This window comes from Peromyscus eremicus, chromosome 4, assembly GCF_949786415.1.
Source record: "Peromyscus eremicus chromosome 4, PerEre_H2_v1, whole genome shotgun sequence".
NCBI classification, from domain to species: Eukaryota; Metazoa; Chordata; class Mammalia; order Rodentia; family Cricetidae; genus Peromyscus; species Peromyscus eremicus.
Window position 1 is genome coordinate 39,041,357 of NC_081419.1, and position 17,147 is coordinate 39,058,503.

A 17,147-nucleotide genomic window follows, 5' to 3' on the forward strand; every position below is an offset into this window, starting at 1 on the left:
ATTCAATACACAGATGCCAGAGGAAAGCGTTCTCTAGAGGTTATGGCCCCTGTGCTATTGTCTAGTTCTTGTCAACTTGACATGAACTGCGAGGAAGGAGCCTCAGTGGGGGACTTGCCTCCATCAGATTGGCCCACGGTCATATCTGTGGGGCATTTTCTTGATTGCTAATTAGTAGAGGAAGGCCCAGCCCACTGTGGGTGGTGCCATCATTGAGCAGGTAGGCTAAGCTGTAAAAGAAAGGAAGCTGAGAAAGCCAAAGGGAACAAGCCGGTAAGCAGTGTTCCGCCCTGTCTCTGCTTCAGTTCCTGCCTCTAGGTTCCTGTCTCCAGTTCCTTGATGATGGACTGTGGTGATTGGGATATGCAAGCTGAATAAACTCTTTCCTCCTAAGTTGCTTTTGTTCAGTGTTTTAGAAAGGTTAATGAGAACAAGCCTCCTCTTGCACTGAGCTGCCCCTGGCCCCAGCCCCCAGCATGGTTCTCTCCTTATGTGGCCACAGGATTCCCTTGAAGAACTCCTGTCATGGGTTGACTATAAAGAGATCTGGAACTGTTCTCAGAGACAAGGCTGAGAACATCCTCACAAGCACATCCTCAGGATGTGGGGTTTCATTTAGAATCCAGAGGCGCCTCAAGCTTGACTGTCCTGATTATTGTTTGTTGATTGATGTGATGGGCTTCCTGGCCTTCACTTTGTAAAGGGCACTTTTAAGCAGACAAATCTGACCTGCTTTGTTGGGACACAGTTGCCCCGAACTGGCAGATTACATCTGATTTGGAAGAACTGGGGCCTAGGTACCCTGGATGGTCCCATGTGACAGATCTAGGAATGGTCCTGATGCAGAGTTGAAATTATGGACTGCCGTGAAATAGTGATTTCAGGTGTTTTTTTAATCTGTTGGGACACATCTGAAGCACACACTTATCCTAGAAAATATTTGTGCCATCTTAACAGGAGGTGACTCCTGTTCACCCCTATGGAGCTGTCTCTGCTTACTGGAATCTGTACCCTAAATACAAGGACATTCTGTTTCTATGCATTATTGTTTCTCCCTTTAATCAGTAGCAATGGCTAGTGTGGTTCAAAACCATGTTTCCTGTTTTATGGAATGCTCTACTTCTCTCAAAATACTAAGTAAGGCTAGGGAGACCTTTTGTTGTTTTAAAAGAGGAAAATGTTAGAATTTCCTAGTGTTGAGGGAACAGAGAATTTTGGCATAAAAATGCAGATAACAGAGAAATTAAGCAAAAACTCTGCAGTCCTGAACTGAAACTGAAAGCATCACTTTGAACGGAGAAAGCATCTCATCTTCACCCATGTAGTGCAAGCAAACAAGCACACACACACACACACACACACACACACACACACACAAAGCATGTTTTCTAGACATGTCCAGGGGAATAGCCTAGAAGCAGGAACAAACCCACAAGCCCCCTTATGGCCAGATTTATGTGAAAATGACATTATTCCCAATTAAAGAAAACCCGGGGCTTCTTGATGAAGTGGCACAGAAATTTATATCTTGTCACAGTGGCAACAAGGACCCTATGGAAGACTGAAGTTTCACATCACCAGTACTCAGGAGTACCAGTATCCTTGAAGACATTGCCATCAAGCAGATGGGACTTAAGCATTAAGGACAGTTGCAATGGATGGAGGTATATCAATGCTTACAGTCCTTACTTCATTGTGATGCTGGAGAAGCCCGAACCTCTAATTGCTCACTCTTGAAGGACACTAATGAGGAAATAATTCTTTTGGAAACTAGGAAGAGGAATGACCAAGCATCTGTCCTGAGACTTTCTTATAAAATCTGTACCACAAAGCAAACAAAACATTGATTGCAGAGAGTTACTTTCTTATAGAAATATCCCAGCTATACATTAAGACCAGGGGATGTAGTTTGGTAGTAGATGACTTGCCTATCAGCAGAAGGCCCCGAGTTTAATCCCTAAACCAAACAAACAACAACAAAACCCATCTCTACTGGATCAATGAATCTACACATTGATCATCAAACACTCCTATCACAACAATATTACTCTATACGAAACAAATAACTACCTAAAAAATAGTTTTTCTAAAGTAAAATAAACCTCAATTTTGATCAGGTCTTTAACAAACAATGAAGTATAGACTTTAGAAAAATTTATAAAATGAATAACCCACTTAAATTAGTAAATACACTTTAAAAGAAAAAAGGGATGGATAGAGAATCTAGACATTAAAATAAACTTTAGGAAACTTTATTAACCAATTATAATATGCAAATGTTATTTGGATCCTGAGTCAAACAAACCTTAAAATATACTATATAGTAGTTATGATATATATATATCATGTGTGTGTGTGTGTGTGTGTGTGTGTGTGTGTGTATGTGTATGTATTTATAATTTAGATATTTGGGCATTAACTGAAAGAATTATGACTTTATAATTAAAGAATTGTGGTTTCAGGGCTGGAGATATGGCTCAGTGGTTAAGAGTACTGGATGCTCTTCCAGAGGTCCTGAGTTCAATCCCCAACAAGCACATGGTGGCTCACAACTGTCTATAGTGGGATCTAATGCCCTTTTCTGGCATAAAATTGTACATGCAGATAGATAAATAAATCTTTAAAGAATTATGGTTTCACATGTGATCATCATAGTATGTTTTTGACAGAGAAGACCTTATATTTTAGTGGTAACACTGCAATATATGTGGATGAAACAATTTGATGTCTGAGATCTGTTTTGAGAAAAGATTCAGATGGGCCTGAGCTTAGAGTTGAGACAACACTTACCATGATTCAGTAATTGTCATAAGACAAAGTTGAAGAAAATGGCTGAACTGTGATTTCACCATGGGTTGCCCATCTTGTAGGCATACCTTAAGGACAGCCTTGAGCTGAGTTTATAAAAAGCTTTGGGTTTCCTGTTCAGTGGTCAATTTAGATAGTCAGTTTATGCTGGATTAAGAGTCTGACATCGGGTCTGAGCTAATGGATGCTTTGGTGACAGGCAGGAGAGGAGAGATGATTTACAGTGGTGTTTCTACAAGCTGCAATTTAGAAGGCAGAGAGAAACACAGGGGCTTTTATATTGCTATTTTTTTTCCAGAAACGATTTACATTTTCATCTTATTCAGAGACAATTTACTCAATGTCAGTCAGCATGCACAGCCACGCCGAGCATCACGGCATTATTTTTGCTCCAGGGAAAAGAGAGAGAGTAATGCCACTCAAATAAATTACCGCAGAAACTTATGAATGACAGAGCGCTCCACTTCACTTCCAGATTTCAGACATCTAAATAGGCCCTGAGGAAGTTAACACGGAAAACCAAAAATTCTGTCTGCTCAAAATGTATTCATTTATTTTGACAGGTATAGACACTCCTAACCGAATTCCACAGGCTGCAGACACGATCCTGAGTGGTTCCCTCTTCACAGCACAGTGACACAAAGCTGTGCCGTTCTCTGCCATACAGTGGCGTTCAGAGCGCAGAACAAGGAGACTGTCCTGCCGCACCGGCTGCGGTGCTTCCTGTCTCTGAGCTGTGGCGAGTCAGCAGTCTCCATACCGATTTCTTAAACTGATGCTTACACACGCACACACACACACACACACACACACACACAATGTTAGTTGTAATGTCACTTTACATGTATCTTTAAAAAGCAGAATTTAAAAAATGACTAAACTTTTAGAACAGTAGTTTTAGGTCTGCAGAGAGTTAAATGGGATGGAGAATGTTCTCATCCAACCCCTTCCCTGGTACCTGCAAACTCTCCCTCACTATAGAGGGCACATTTGTCACAACTAATGAGCCTATAGTGACACATGACCATCACCCAGAGTCCCTCCCATCCCTGTGAGGCACTTCATTTATACAGGAGAAAATGCAAGTCTGCATTTCTCCATCATTTTCCTTGCCAGGGAAGGCCAACTGGCAAAATGTCCTTCAATTTTTGTCTTATAAAAATAGTTCTCCTTCAGTTTTAGGGGATAATTTCACAGAGAATAGAACGCTGAATGGTCTCCCTCCTGCCTTCATCACTGATATTTCACAGACTTTCGTTTTGCCTGCATGGTTCCTGAGAAGTCAGAAGTAATTCTTATCTTTGCTCCAGTGCATGGAAGGGGCTTTCATACTCGGGCTCCTTTGTCTTTTATTTGTCTGAAGTTTGAAAATGATACATGTAAATCCTTAGTCATCTGGGAAATGAAATCAAAACTACTTTGAGATTTCATCTTATACCTGTCAGAAGGGCCAAGATCAATGAAACAAATGACAGCTTATGCTGGGGAGGATGTGGAGTAAGGGGAACACTAATCCACTTCTGGTGGGAGTGCAAGCTGTACAAACGCTATGGAAATCAGTGTAGTGGTTCCTCAAAAAGATGGGGATCCATCTATCTCAAGATCCAGGTATACCACTCTTGGGCATATACTCAAGGGACACTTCATTCTACCACAGAAACACTTGCCCAACCATGTTCATTGCTGCTCTATTCATAATACCCAGAAACTGGAAACAACCTAGACATCCCTCAACAAAAGAATGGATAAAAAAGAAAACGTGATATATTTACACAATGGAATATTACTCAGTTGTTAAAAATGATATCATGAGCCGGGCAGTGGTGGCGCACGCCTTTAATCCCAGCACTCGGGAGGCAGAGCCAGGCGGATCTCTGTGAGTTCGAGGCCAGCCTGGGCTACCAAGCGAGTTCCAGGAAAGGCACAAAGCTACACAGAGAAACCCTGTCTCGAAAAACCAAAAAAAAAAAAAAAAAAAAAATGATATCATGAAATTTGTAGGTAAATGGATGGAACATAAAAAAATCATCCTGAGTGAGACCCAGAAAGACAAATACCATATGTATTTGCTTATATGTGGATATTAGCTGTTAAGTCAATTAAATCAATGATAACCAAGCTACAATCCATAGAACTACAGAGGTTAGGAACAGATAGATTTCCCTAGGAAAGGAAAATAGAACAGATAGCTATGAATAGAAGTCAGGGGCAGGGGAGTGGGGATAGGGCTGGAATAGACTGATCAAGCAGAGAGGGAGAGGGGAGAGGAGGAGGAGGAGGGAGGAAATTCAGGGAAAGATAGCTAAAATGAAGGGCCATTTGAAGAGTAGCATGGAAGCCCAATACAGTAGAAGATTTATATGACATCTCCAAATAACGGGGGAAACAGAGCCCCATTTGGACATTCTTGTCATCAAATGAACCTTCCAGTACTGGGAATCGGTTATATCTAATTGAGTTGTTGACCAAAGAGTTCCTATGGTTATCCCCAAACAACCCAGGCTGTTGCCAAGACTATAGGTTGCCCTCCACAAACTGACAGCAAGCCCCGTTGCTGGAGACAATTCCCACACAACTCACTGAACATGGAGAGGTCAAGCTGGTGCCTACAGAGAGCTTTCACTGCTGCGAGTTAGTGGTCTTGGTACTGGAAGGTACTCTGCACACTACTAAAAGAGAAGGAGAAATACTAACCCATCTACAAACCCTTTGAAATACAATAGTGTCCTGCCTGCAATATATAATAGTGCAGTGGTGGCCTAAAGCTTGTGGGAATAACCAACCAACATCTGATTTGACTTCAGGCCCACTCAATGAGATAGAAATCATACTCAACACTGTGACCAAGAACCTGAGACTAGACAGCTCAGGGACCTAGGGTAAAACCAAATACTACTGTTCAACTAAAGGAATGCAGCAATAAAATCCTACACTATACTCATACATCAGCACCTTGTTCAGCCATCATCAGGAGAGGCTTCCTCCTACAGCAGATGGGAACAAATACAGAGACCCACAGCCAGACATTATGCAGGGAGTGAGAGACCTTGGAACACTCAGCCCTACACGGGATGTCTCCATCAAATCCCTCCCCTCAGGGTTCAGGGACCCCACAGAAGAGGAGGCAGAAAGAGTGTAAGAGCCAGAGGGGATGGAGGACACCAAGGAAGCAAGGCCTCGTGAACACACATATGAACTCACAGAGCCGACTCAGCATGCGCAAGGCACATGGGTCTACACCAGAGAGAGTCCTAGAGCTGAAAGGAGAAGTGGACACATGCCCCATCCCTAACCCAGAAGCTATCTCCAACTGATAGCCGCTTGCAAATGAAACTTTAGTTTTTTCCAAGAGAGTCTAGCTGGGGAAACAAACTACTCTTAAGGGTTGGCTGCATGTCCAGCAGTAGATGGCCAACAGCAAATGAACTCAATTTGGAAGTTCTTTGTCCCATAATGTCATGTTGGGCTTTTTTTTGTCTTCTTTAAAAATTATTTTTGTTTCTCTTTTATTTCCCCTACAGGTCCTTTGTGTACTTATTCTGGTTGCTGGCTTTATGCTTTTATGGGATTCCCGAGTGTGAGAATGAATGGGTCTCTGGTTCTATATGTGTTTCTTGCACATTTGCTGGGCTCTTTTCCTTCTGTTTGTCTTGTTCTATTCTGCTTTTGTCTTATCTTGTTTTATTTTATTTATTTTTTTCCTTTAGAGGCCTGTGTGCTTTCTAATGAGAGACAGAAAGGAGGTATATCTGAATGGAAGGGGAGGTGGGGAGGAACCAGGAGAAGTAGAGGGAGGGGAACTATAATCAAGACACAGTGTATGAAAAATAGATCTAATTTTTGATAAAAGAAAGAAAGAAACAAAGAAGGAAAATGATATGTGTAGCTGTAGTTTTTCAGCGGTAGGGCACTTATCTTGATTGGTGTTTTCTGAGCTTCTAGAGTCTCTGGTTTGGGGACACTCATTGTCGGAGGATCGCCCTGCTCCTTTCTCTCTTCCCCATTCTTTTGCTTTTCCCATGAACATTTAAATATCTTTTAATTATCCCACAGATCTTGGCTACTTTGTCCTTTTTCTTTCAGTCTCTTTTTCTTTGTTTCTCAGATTTTCAAGTTTCTATGTCATAGTCTGGAGTGTAGGGCTCTCTTCCTCAGGAGGTGCAGGGTACTGATAAGCCACGGGCACCCTTCAATTCTGTTAGAATACTTCGGGTCTTGCATTTGCTCTCTTGGCTTTTTCCTCAGAATGCCCATCTCTCTTTCCATTAAAGCCTTCAGGATATTAATTGTAATTTCAAGGTTGCTTGATAATTCCAACCTTCCTGCCACATCACTGGTTCTGATGCTGATTCGGTTTCTTCAGCCAGCACATTTTGCCTTTAAGCCTGTGACAGCATTTCTGCTGCAGCTGGATGTGATGCACTTGGTAAAAGGAAGTTGGTGAACATTGTGAGGTCAAGTGTCATGGAGGCATGTGCTCCACACCCTGTGATCCTGATCTTAATGTTTTTGGTTTGTGGTATTCAACTGTGAGGGCTTTCCCCCCTCATGGGGACAAAATGGCTGGAGAAGGCTAGCCCTGGACACCAATGTTCCTCCCCAAACAGCCTCTTCTGCTTTGTCAAGGGCAGAATGTTCTCGCTTCTATGTATGCTGGAACCATAAGGAGATTTTCCCAACACTTGCTGTGAGACTCTAACATTGCTCCTGGAAGCAGATATTCACAGAAGTGGGGGAGCCCCCTGTGATGGGGCCCTCCTGGAGGGTAGGCTCTCAGGGTACCCTCACCCAGCCTCCAGCAATTTTAAAGATGTATTTGGAGCTTTCCTGTCTCAGCCCTGGGCCTTGGGGAGGATTCTGCTTGTGAGTTTCTGTCCCAGGAGGTTGAGATTCTTTTGTCTTGTCTGTCTCTTTAGTTTAACCTTCCTAATGCTGCAATCCTTAATACAGTTCCTTATGTTGTGGTGACCCCCTAATCATAAAATTTTCTTTGCTACTTCGTACTTATCATTTTGCTACCATTATGAATCATAATGCAAATATCTATGTTTTCCGATGGTCATAGATGACCCCTGTGAAAGGTTGAAAATCTCTGGTTTAGGGGGTTGGCCTTTGGCCTCTAGTCTGATCTATCTTTTCTGATGGATCTAAGAATCATTAGAAGTGTTCAGCTTTTAATCATTATTAGGATGGCATGGCCACTTCTGAGCATCTTACATGCTGGGTTGGGAACTGGAACTCTTCAGAAAGTACAGGTATTTAAACCATGGAGCTAACATGACTTAGAGGCTGAGAGCACTGGCTGCTTTTCCAGAGGTCCTGAGTTCAATTCCCAGCAACCACAGGGTGGCTCATAACCATCTATAGTGAGATCTGGTGCCCTCTTCTGGCTTGCAGGCATCCATGCAAGCAAGCAGAACACTGCATACATAATAAATAGATAAATCTTAAAGGAAAAAAAAGAGTACTTTATTTTGTATTTCATACAACACTCATCTTGTGTGTTTCTATTGCCGTGGCTTGAATGAGTACGTCTTTCAAAAATTGATATGTTGGAAACTAGTATCTATTGAATTGTTAAAAGCATTGACTTATAAGTATCAATATAGAAAGTTCTCCAGGAGAGACTATGAGTTAAAAAATAAAAGACTGGAATTGGAGAGATGACTCTATGTTTAAGAGGATTGATTGCTGTTCCATAGGTCCTGGGTTCAAGTCCCAGCACCCATGTATTGGCTCACAGTCATCTGTAACTTCAGTAACAGGGCATCTGACACCCTTTTCTGGCTTCAGTGGGTACCATGCATACAAGTGATGCACCGACATGTGTAGGAAGCATGTAGGTCCTTGTGCTCACAGAACCAGGAATATTGAACACACAGGGTTGTCTTTTCAAAGGGGGAGATATATAACCTATTTTCCACCCAGAAGTCTAGAAGTGGGTGTGGTTAATATCCTGGTGACCTTGCATTATCTGCTTGGTGAGGCCACACTGGATCCTTCCCCATACCCTTATCTTGAGTCTGTTTACTCAGTTAATGCATAGAACCCATCTTTTTGGAAGATGTCACTTATACTTTACAAAGAGTTTTGATGTTATCATGTCTTAATCTTTGTTGTGGACATGGGATTGAGTTAATTATCACCAGGAAACTTTTTTTTTCAAAAATTTCTGTGCTTAAATATACCTAAAATAAACTACTCAGGGTTAGACTCTCGAAGTTTGAACCCAGCACCAGCTACTGAGTCACAATGAACTGAACTGCCATCTTGCCTCTTGTGGATTATACTGCCAGCTGTGGTGTTTACAGAGACCCCCAAAGACACACATGCAGGCAAAACACTCATGCTCAAAATATACAACAAAATCAAAGGCTGTAAACACACACACAAACCAGTGGGAAGACATCAGTTATCAGTGGAAGTGCTGGTGTTGGGAGGTGAGGAGAAGACCTCCGCATTTCCCTTCCTGTACTTCCCTTTTCCTAAAGCACCTATGTAATTCACAGAGATTCATCCCAACAGAAAATGCCAGAGTAAAAACCAGTATGGTTAGTTGCTGCAAGGTAATAGACAAGATTGGAACTTGTCAGGGAAACTCATGGCACAGAGTCATGTTATCCATAGTGAGAATTACTGAAAAAAAAAAAACCAGATATAAACCATAGACACTTTGCCTATCATTTTCTGGAGTTGAAATTAGGAATTAATTTTGGACTAGACTTTTATAGAAGGAAAAAGAAAAGATAGGCTAGCAGGATGGCTCAGCAGATAGCATCTGTTGCCAAGCCTGACAACCTGGGACCTGCATGAGCTTTCAAAAGTTGTCCTTTGACTGCTATACATGCTCTGTGGAACACTTGAGCACACACACACACACACACACACACACACACACACACACATACACACCACTATAAAAACAAAATCAAAGTAAATTTGTGTGGCTTTTTAAGACATGGTCTCTATGTAGTTGTCTTACTTAGGGTTTATATTAGTGTGAGGAGACACCATGACCACAGCAACTCTTAAAAAGGAAAATATTTAATTGAGTGGCTTACAGTTTCAGAAGTTTAGTCCATTATCATCATGGTGGGACATGGTGGCATGCAGGCAGACATGGTGTTGGAGAAGGAGCTGAGAGTTCTACATCTTGATCCACAGGCAACAGGAAGTGAACTGTTTCACTTGGCATAGTTTGAGCAAATGAGACCTCAACCACACAGTGACTCACTTCCTCCAAGAAGGCCACACCTACTCCAACAAAGCCACACATCCTAATAGTGCCACTTCCTATGGGGGCCATTTTCTTTCAAACCACCACAGTAGTCCACGCTGACCACCAGCTTCCCATATAGCCCAGGCTAGCCTCCAACTCATGATTTTCCTTCAGTTTAGTGAAAACTCTCTTTAGCTTGGTATCCAGATGTATAGACGGATTTCTACAAAGATCCTGGGACCTTCTGAGAGAAAAGAGCCTGAGCCTTCTTACACATTTCCTTTACTGCCTCCTTTGTATTGATGGAACAGCACAGACAAGAAAGGGACCGAGGCTTCCAAAGGTGTCTATGCTGCAAGAGAGAAGGAATGAGCAGTCTAGGCTGTCAGCCTAAGCTCCCTCAGAACCTGAAGCTTATTCTTACACTGGTTCTGCTTTAGTTGGTGGCTAAAGCCATGAGCTTCTCTGAAATTGGCCAGCCAGGCACAGATTTGTGCACTGGGACCCAGAGCTGCACGTGTTAGGATGAACTAACAGGGCTGATGGTTTTGATAACAGAACTTCAGGAATCCGTGAAGACCCAAAAGAACAGCATTCCAGTAATGGGCCTACATTCCCCAAAGATGCCATGTGGCAACACCTCTGAACTGGTTAGACGGCTCATTCCTTGTACCTGGTTTATTCTAGACTGGTTAAGCTCCTTGATTCACTCACCAGGAGGAGGATCTATAGGGAAAGACATAAGGAAGGCAAAACTTTCTGATAACTGAGGCAAGTGTGGTCCCCAGCAATAGCTGCATCCCTAAAAACATCACAGGATAAATATGAACTTTAAAATGGCCACCCTATGTTACCCCATGTAGACCTGTTGTGATCACTTTAGTTACACGGGGCATTAACGAAACATTAAGGGAGAGCTAAAGGAAGTGACCAAAGGGGACAGGGAACTTGGGGACAAGGAAGCAGATTTGCAGGGGTGGGGTGGGGTGAGCTGGTGTTGCAGGGGACTACTCACTGGGTTGATGTGTGTTCCAGTGTGTATACAGCACCGGCTCAGCCCTCTGCCCCACCGTCCTCCAAGTGTATTCTCCTGTGTTGTTTTGGTCTTGAAGAGCTATCCAGAAATAACTGTCTTTCGTTCTTGCCACACTACTGATGAGAGCGGTTATAAAAGCCTGCTCAAACCTTGAAAATAAAAAAAAAAAGGAATTGGTTTCCTAAGTTTCTGAATGATAAAACATCACTAAAGTGTAATGAAGTGAACCGAATCGAACCAGAGCAAACACTTCTAGTTAATTCTCTAGAACCCAGAACAAGAAAACTCACAAAGACCCTAGTATGGCTGATAGATGTCAAATGTCAGCGCAACTCCAGAAATACATGAGTGGAGAGAACATGACTCCCAAACACTTAATTCTTGAAATTGTCCCAAGGACCAGAGACCAGGTCTGGTTCTGCAGTGGAGTGGCAGCCTCCACACACACAGCAATGCGCCTCTTGGAGAAAGACATTTATTTTATATTTAGGCTGCACACCACACATACACCATGGTGAGCATGGGTTAGAGGAGACAGCAGGGGAGGGAGAACATCATGCTTTTCTGAATGTGCATTTTCTACCGTGGAGTGCACATGTGCCCTCTCCCCATACCTGCTTAGTAAGAAAGGAAGTGGAGGAACAATTCTATGCCTCTCAAATCAGTCTGTTCACAGGCATATGGAGTCTTTGGCTTATTCAAATGTGTTTAAGTATGTATTTTCACTGGAAATAAATCTCAACAAATCCAAGGCATTCCACCCACTAGCATTTTCCCCAAGCAGCTGAATGAATTTGCTCCCAATGATTGTTGGCAACGTTCCTTTTCAAATACAAATACACCCAAGGCAGAAGTAGACAACTTGTGTACACACACACACACACACACACACCTGTAACAAAGCGTAAGTATCAAACTCAACTAGCATTGAATTCAAAGCTTAGTTTGAAATTACTTTTAAAGCACACAAAGTTAAAAGGACTTCCAAACGGTGGTGACTTCTGGACATATCTGCTGAGTCAGAGGAAAATACAAAGCCTGGTAAAATTACCCAAGAAACCTCAGGAGAAAGCGCACTGGACTTTTAACATCCAATTTTAGACTCCTCTTATTGCATGCATTATTCACTTGCTACAGGGAACAGAAGCAATGAGAGCGTTTATAAAATTGAGGAGCCTCAGATGGAATGGGGTGGGAATGACGGAACAAGAGATGAGAAGTTCAGTGCCTAAGGGCCACCCCAGAGGACTTCAGTGAAGCACCTGAGGCACTCACTGTGGTGGAGCATGTGGGTTTCATCAGACTTTAGTAAATATTTTCTGCAAATGCTCTATCAACAGTCTAAATATTACACTTCTAAAATCAGAAAAGTTACTTTTACTTATACCTCAGAGGCAGAACTTTACGTATGTGTGTTCCCGAGGAAGCTATGTAAAGATAATATTGTCTAGATGCTGTGGTGATTTTTCTTATTCTTTATTGGCTTGTGCTGCGGCAGTGGAAGACCTGCTTTACTGATCCTCTCTGCTACCTAGAATGGTTGTGCTACAAACCGGAGACTATTATGTTGTTGCTCCGTCCAAAGCTATGGCTGGTTCTTTCTTTACTTTAACAAATAATAGCAAGAAATGGCTGTGTTTGTAAACTTGGCCTTGGGTATCATTATTGAGGACAATAATGCCTTTGTAACCTGTTGGTTACAGATTTATTTAGTCCACTCTGATTTGCTATTTTTTTTATCTCCATTACTGTTTGAGACAATAGGAACCTATTTTTTGATTTGTCAAGTCTATTTTTATGGAGTGCATATAATATTTAAACATTAAAATCTTCAAGTCAAAAACCAACACTCAGGTTTCCTCGGTCTAATTTACAAGATGGTACCATTAATAAAATAATTCAGCAAGTGTGTCTTTACTCTAAACCAAACATGCCTTTCTAAAACTGTCTGGGAAGTGCTCTGGAGAACAGTGCATGATCTGGGGTAAGCTCTTGAGTATCTATTTCTAGTTGGCAAAGAGACAATTTTATATTCTTTACCATTTTCTGTCTGGTTTCAAACACTGGATGAAAAACTCTAATTACAATAATACAGATGATGTCTGTGAAGAGACACCATGATGAAGGCATCTTATAACACAAAGCTTTTTATTTGGGCTCATGGTCCAAAGGGTTAGAATGCATGACCATCATGGTGGAAAGCATGGCAGCAGGCAGGTATGGTGCTAGAGTAGTAGCTGAGAGCTTACATCTGATGAGAGAGAGAGAGAGAGAGAGAGAGAGAGAGAGAGAGAGAGAGAGAGAAACTGGGAAGAGTGTGCTTTTGAAACCTCAAAGCCCACCTTCAGTGGCACACTTCCTCCAACAAGGCCATACCTCCTAATCATTCCCAAACAGTTCTACAAACTGCAAATTAAAGATTTAAATACATGGACCTATAGGGACCATTCTCATTCAAATGGCCACAGGAACATTTCAAAGGTTTTTCTACTCTGTGTTTTAGAATTATTTATAGAAGAACAGTTCAGAGTTGTATGTCATCTGACCATTTTGTTTGAATTTACTGATGTTAAATCAAATGTTGCCATTTAATAAATTAAGATCATTGTATATACATAGCTTTGTTATTCTTTGAGCCAAGAGAGCAGGATAGCATGTTCCACAGAGAAAATTAAGTGAAGTAAAGATTCTATGATTTTTAAAAGCATTCAGCAAAGTTGCAGGATACAAATCTAACATTTAAAAAAAGTTGTCTTTCTATCTTTAACAATCTAAAAGGGAAGCTAAGGAAAGAATTCCTCTTATCATAACACCAAAAAGAATGAGATATGAGTAATCACACTCATAATTAAAAAAAATGAGATACTTAAATTTGTATATTCATTTAAAGTAGAAACAATCCAAATGTCTACTGATGGGTAAGTTGGAAAACACAATGTGTATACAAACAATGGGATATTAATCAGTCTTGTAAAGGAAGGAAATTCTGGTATAGGTTGCAATGTGTACAAAACTTGAAGGCACTGTGCTCTGTGAAATGAGCCAGGTACGGTAACACAGATAGAAGATGGTCCTATTTATATCGAGTACCTTGAATAGTTCAACCTCTAGAGAATGAACACAGAGAACTGTTCATCAGGAGCCTGGGGGTGGGTAGAGGGTGGGAAGCATTATTGAGTAAGTATGGAGTTTTCAGTATGGGAAGAAGAACCGTGTTCTAGAGAGATGGTGCTGGTGGATGCACAGCCCTGTGAATGCATTTAAGACCACTGATGCTCACTTAAAGTGCTGACAATGGTACATTTTATTTCGTGATTAGTTCACCATGTTAATTGTGTTTAGGGGCATATGGCTTTCAAAACAGGACACTGAGAGATAGGGCAGTCTATCTATTTTTGGACAAATTTACAAAATCATCACTTGCATTATTTTCTACAAAACTTTTCATGGCTGATTGATTCATGGGCCATTGACTTAGCTATTGAGCATATAGGCAATAATCTGTGGTATCATTGTAATTCAGTTTTTGCATCCTGCTGTCTGGAAGCAAAGTGGCCAGACTAGAAGAGGGTCTTTTTAAAAAAAAATACAAAACAAAACAAAAACCAAAAACCAAAAAACAAAAAACAGTAATCCAGTAAATCAAAATCTGTTACTCAGAAAGGAGGACCTGCTTTTCCTCCCCTTTCTATTCCACAATGCATTAAAAAGTCCTAAACCAGAAACAGTTGCCCCATAACAAAAGAAACGAGTAACCTGCAGCAGGTGGTTTTAATTGCACCCATCAAACCTGTCACTCCATTGTGCAGAGAGTGGAAAATCAATTAACAACTAACTACAAGCCTAGGTGCTCAGAGTGGGAGGAGGGTCTGTAACTCAAACAGGAAATCGGTACTGGAAGCAGAAGATTCCTAAGCCTGCTAGTGGGTCTCCTGGGTTTGAGAAGACCTCCCTTATAGTGCCCAGCTTTCTCAGATAAGTAGTTCTGTAAAACGTTCTGGCACTGATAACCACTTCGTTTCTTCCCTGATGGGGTCTGAATGAAATGGGGGCCCTCTTTCCTCAACCCGGGGGTCCCGTGCTGGAGCCACTGCTTTGGGTGTGTTCTTGTTTGTGGAGGCAAGTCCTTGTGCTAACTGACTGCCCCCATACAGTCCTACAGGCTCCGTTGGTGGCATGCTCGCACATGGTAACCTGGATAGGCCTGCATGGCTTGCGCTGGCTGGTTTTATGTCAACTTGACATGTGTTAGAGTCATTTGAGATGAGATAACCTCAATTGAGAAAATGCCTCCAGAAGATCAGCTGGAAGCAGGGAAGTCTGCAGGACACTTTCTTAACTAGTGACCAATACAGGAGGGCCTAGCCCTTGTGGGTAGTGCTATCCCTGAGGAGGCGGTCTTGGGTACTGTTGGAAAGCAGGTTGGCAGGCTGAGGTGGTGGTGGGTACCACCACAAAGAACAAATATATGATGGTGTGTACCCTAGGGAGGGAGGTGGAACTAGAGATGTGATGGCAGGGACAGGTGAGAGATCAGAGACAGCTCACGTCAACTTGCTGTCTTTGCCCACTAGGATTGGTGGGATGGTGTAGAACAGCCTAGAACTTCAGCAGATGCGGACTCAGTACCAGAACCTGCTGCCTGACTGTGGGATCCTCCTGGCTCTGGGCAACCATGGAGGCCTGAGATGAGAAAAATTTCACGTTCTGGATTGAACTCCTCAAAGAACCACTGTTGCCCGTGGTGCCACCGGAGGCCATATTGGTGTCTGTGGCCCATGCTGCTACCTCAGGTGAAGCCTGAGATCCATGTGGACTCCTGGCAAATCGAATACAAATCCAAGAATACATCAAAAAGATCATCCTGCCATGATCAAGTGGGCTTCATCCCAGAGATGCAGGGATGGTTCAACATATGAACATTCACTACCACCACTGCCGCTGCCGCCACCTGCTGCTGCCGCCACCACCATCACCACCACCACCATCACCACCAGCAGCAGCAGCAGCAGCAGCAGCAGCAGCAGCAGCAGCAGCAGCAAATAATAGGAATTAACAATCATTGGTCATTTATATCTCTCAATATCAATGGACTCAATTCACCCATAAAAAGACACAGGCTAAAAGAATAGATGTGAAAACAGGACCCATCCCTGCTGCACAGGCCACGAGCCTCGACATGGCCTCAGTCATGTCATATGTCAGTCACACCAATGGGGCGCCTTGGGCAGTAAAGCCCGAGGACATCAAGGCCTGAGGCAGCATCACAGACTGTGTGAGTCCCCCAAATTATACAATGGAGAAAAGAAAACATCTTCAACAAATGGTGCTGGCATAACTGGACATTGGTATGTAGAAAATAGATCCATATCTATCACCCTGCACAAAACTCAAGTCCAAGCAGATCAATATAAATCTAGTTACACTGAACCTGATAGAAGAGAACATGGAGGAATAGCCTTGAATGCATTGGCATGGGGGACGACTTCCTGAAAAGAACACCAGTGGTGCAGACCCGAAGATCAACAACAAAGGTGACCTCATGAAACTGAAAAGCTTTTGTCAGGCATAGGACAAAATGGCAGCCTACAGAACGGGAAAAGATCTTCACCAACCCCACATCTGACAGAGGGCTGATCTCCAAAATATATAAAGATCTCAAGAAACAAGACATAAAAATACCAAACAATCCATTTTAAAATGGGGTACAGACCTAAACAGAGGATTCTCAACAGAAGAATCTCAAATGTTAGAGAAACACTTAAAAAAAGTGTTCAATAGCCTTAGCCATCAGTGAAATGCAAATCAAAATGACTCTGATATTCTATCTTACACCTGTGAAAATGGCTAAGATCAAAAACACAAATGACAGCTTATGCTGGAAAGGATGTAGAGCAAAGGGAACACTCCTCCACTGTTGGTGGGAGTGCAAACTTGGACAGCTACTTTGGAAATCAATATGGTGGTTTCTCAGAAAATTGGGAATCAATCTATCTCAAAATCTAGCTATACCGCTCTTGGGCATATACCCAAAGGATGCTCAATCATATCACAAGGACACTTGTTCAATTATCTTCATAGCAG

At 42.2% G+C, this 17,147-nt stretch overlaps 1 protein-coding gene across 1 annotated transcript in view; it reads right to left on the bottom strand.

Moving 5' to 3' along the window:
• Pla2r1 (phospholipase A2 receptor 1) overlaps window positions 1–17,147 on the bottom strand; it is a 122,641-nt gene that overhangs the window by 42,799 nt on the left and 62,695 nt on the right. The window contains exon 11 of the mRNA XM_059260527.1: window positions 11,043–11,212. Coding sequence (XP_059116510.1) covers window positions 11,043–11,212 — 170 coding nt within the window. The remainder of the gene's footprint in view (window positions 1–11,042; window positions 11,213–17,147) is intronic.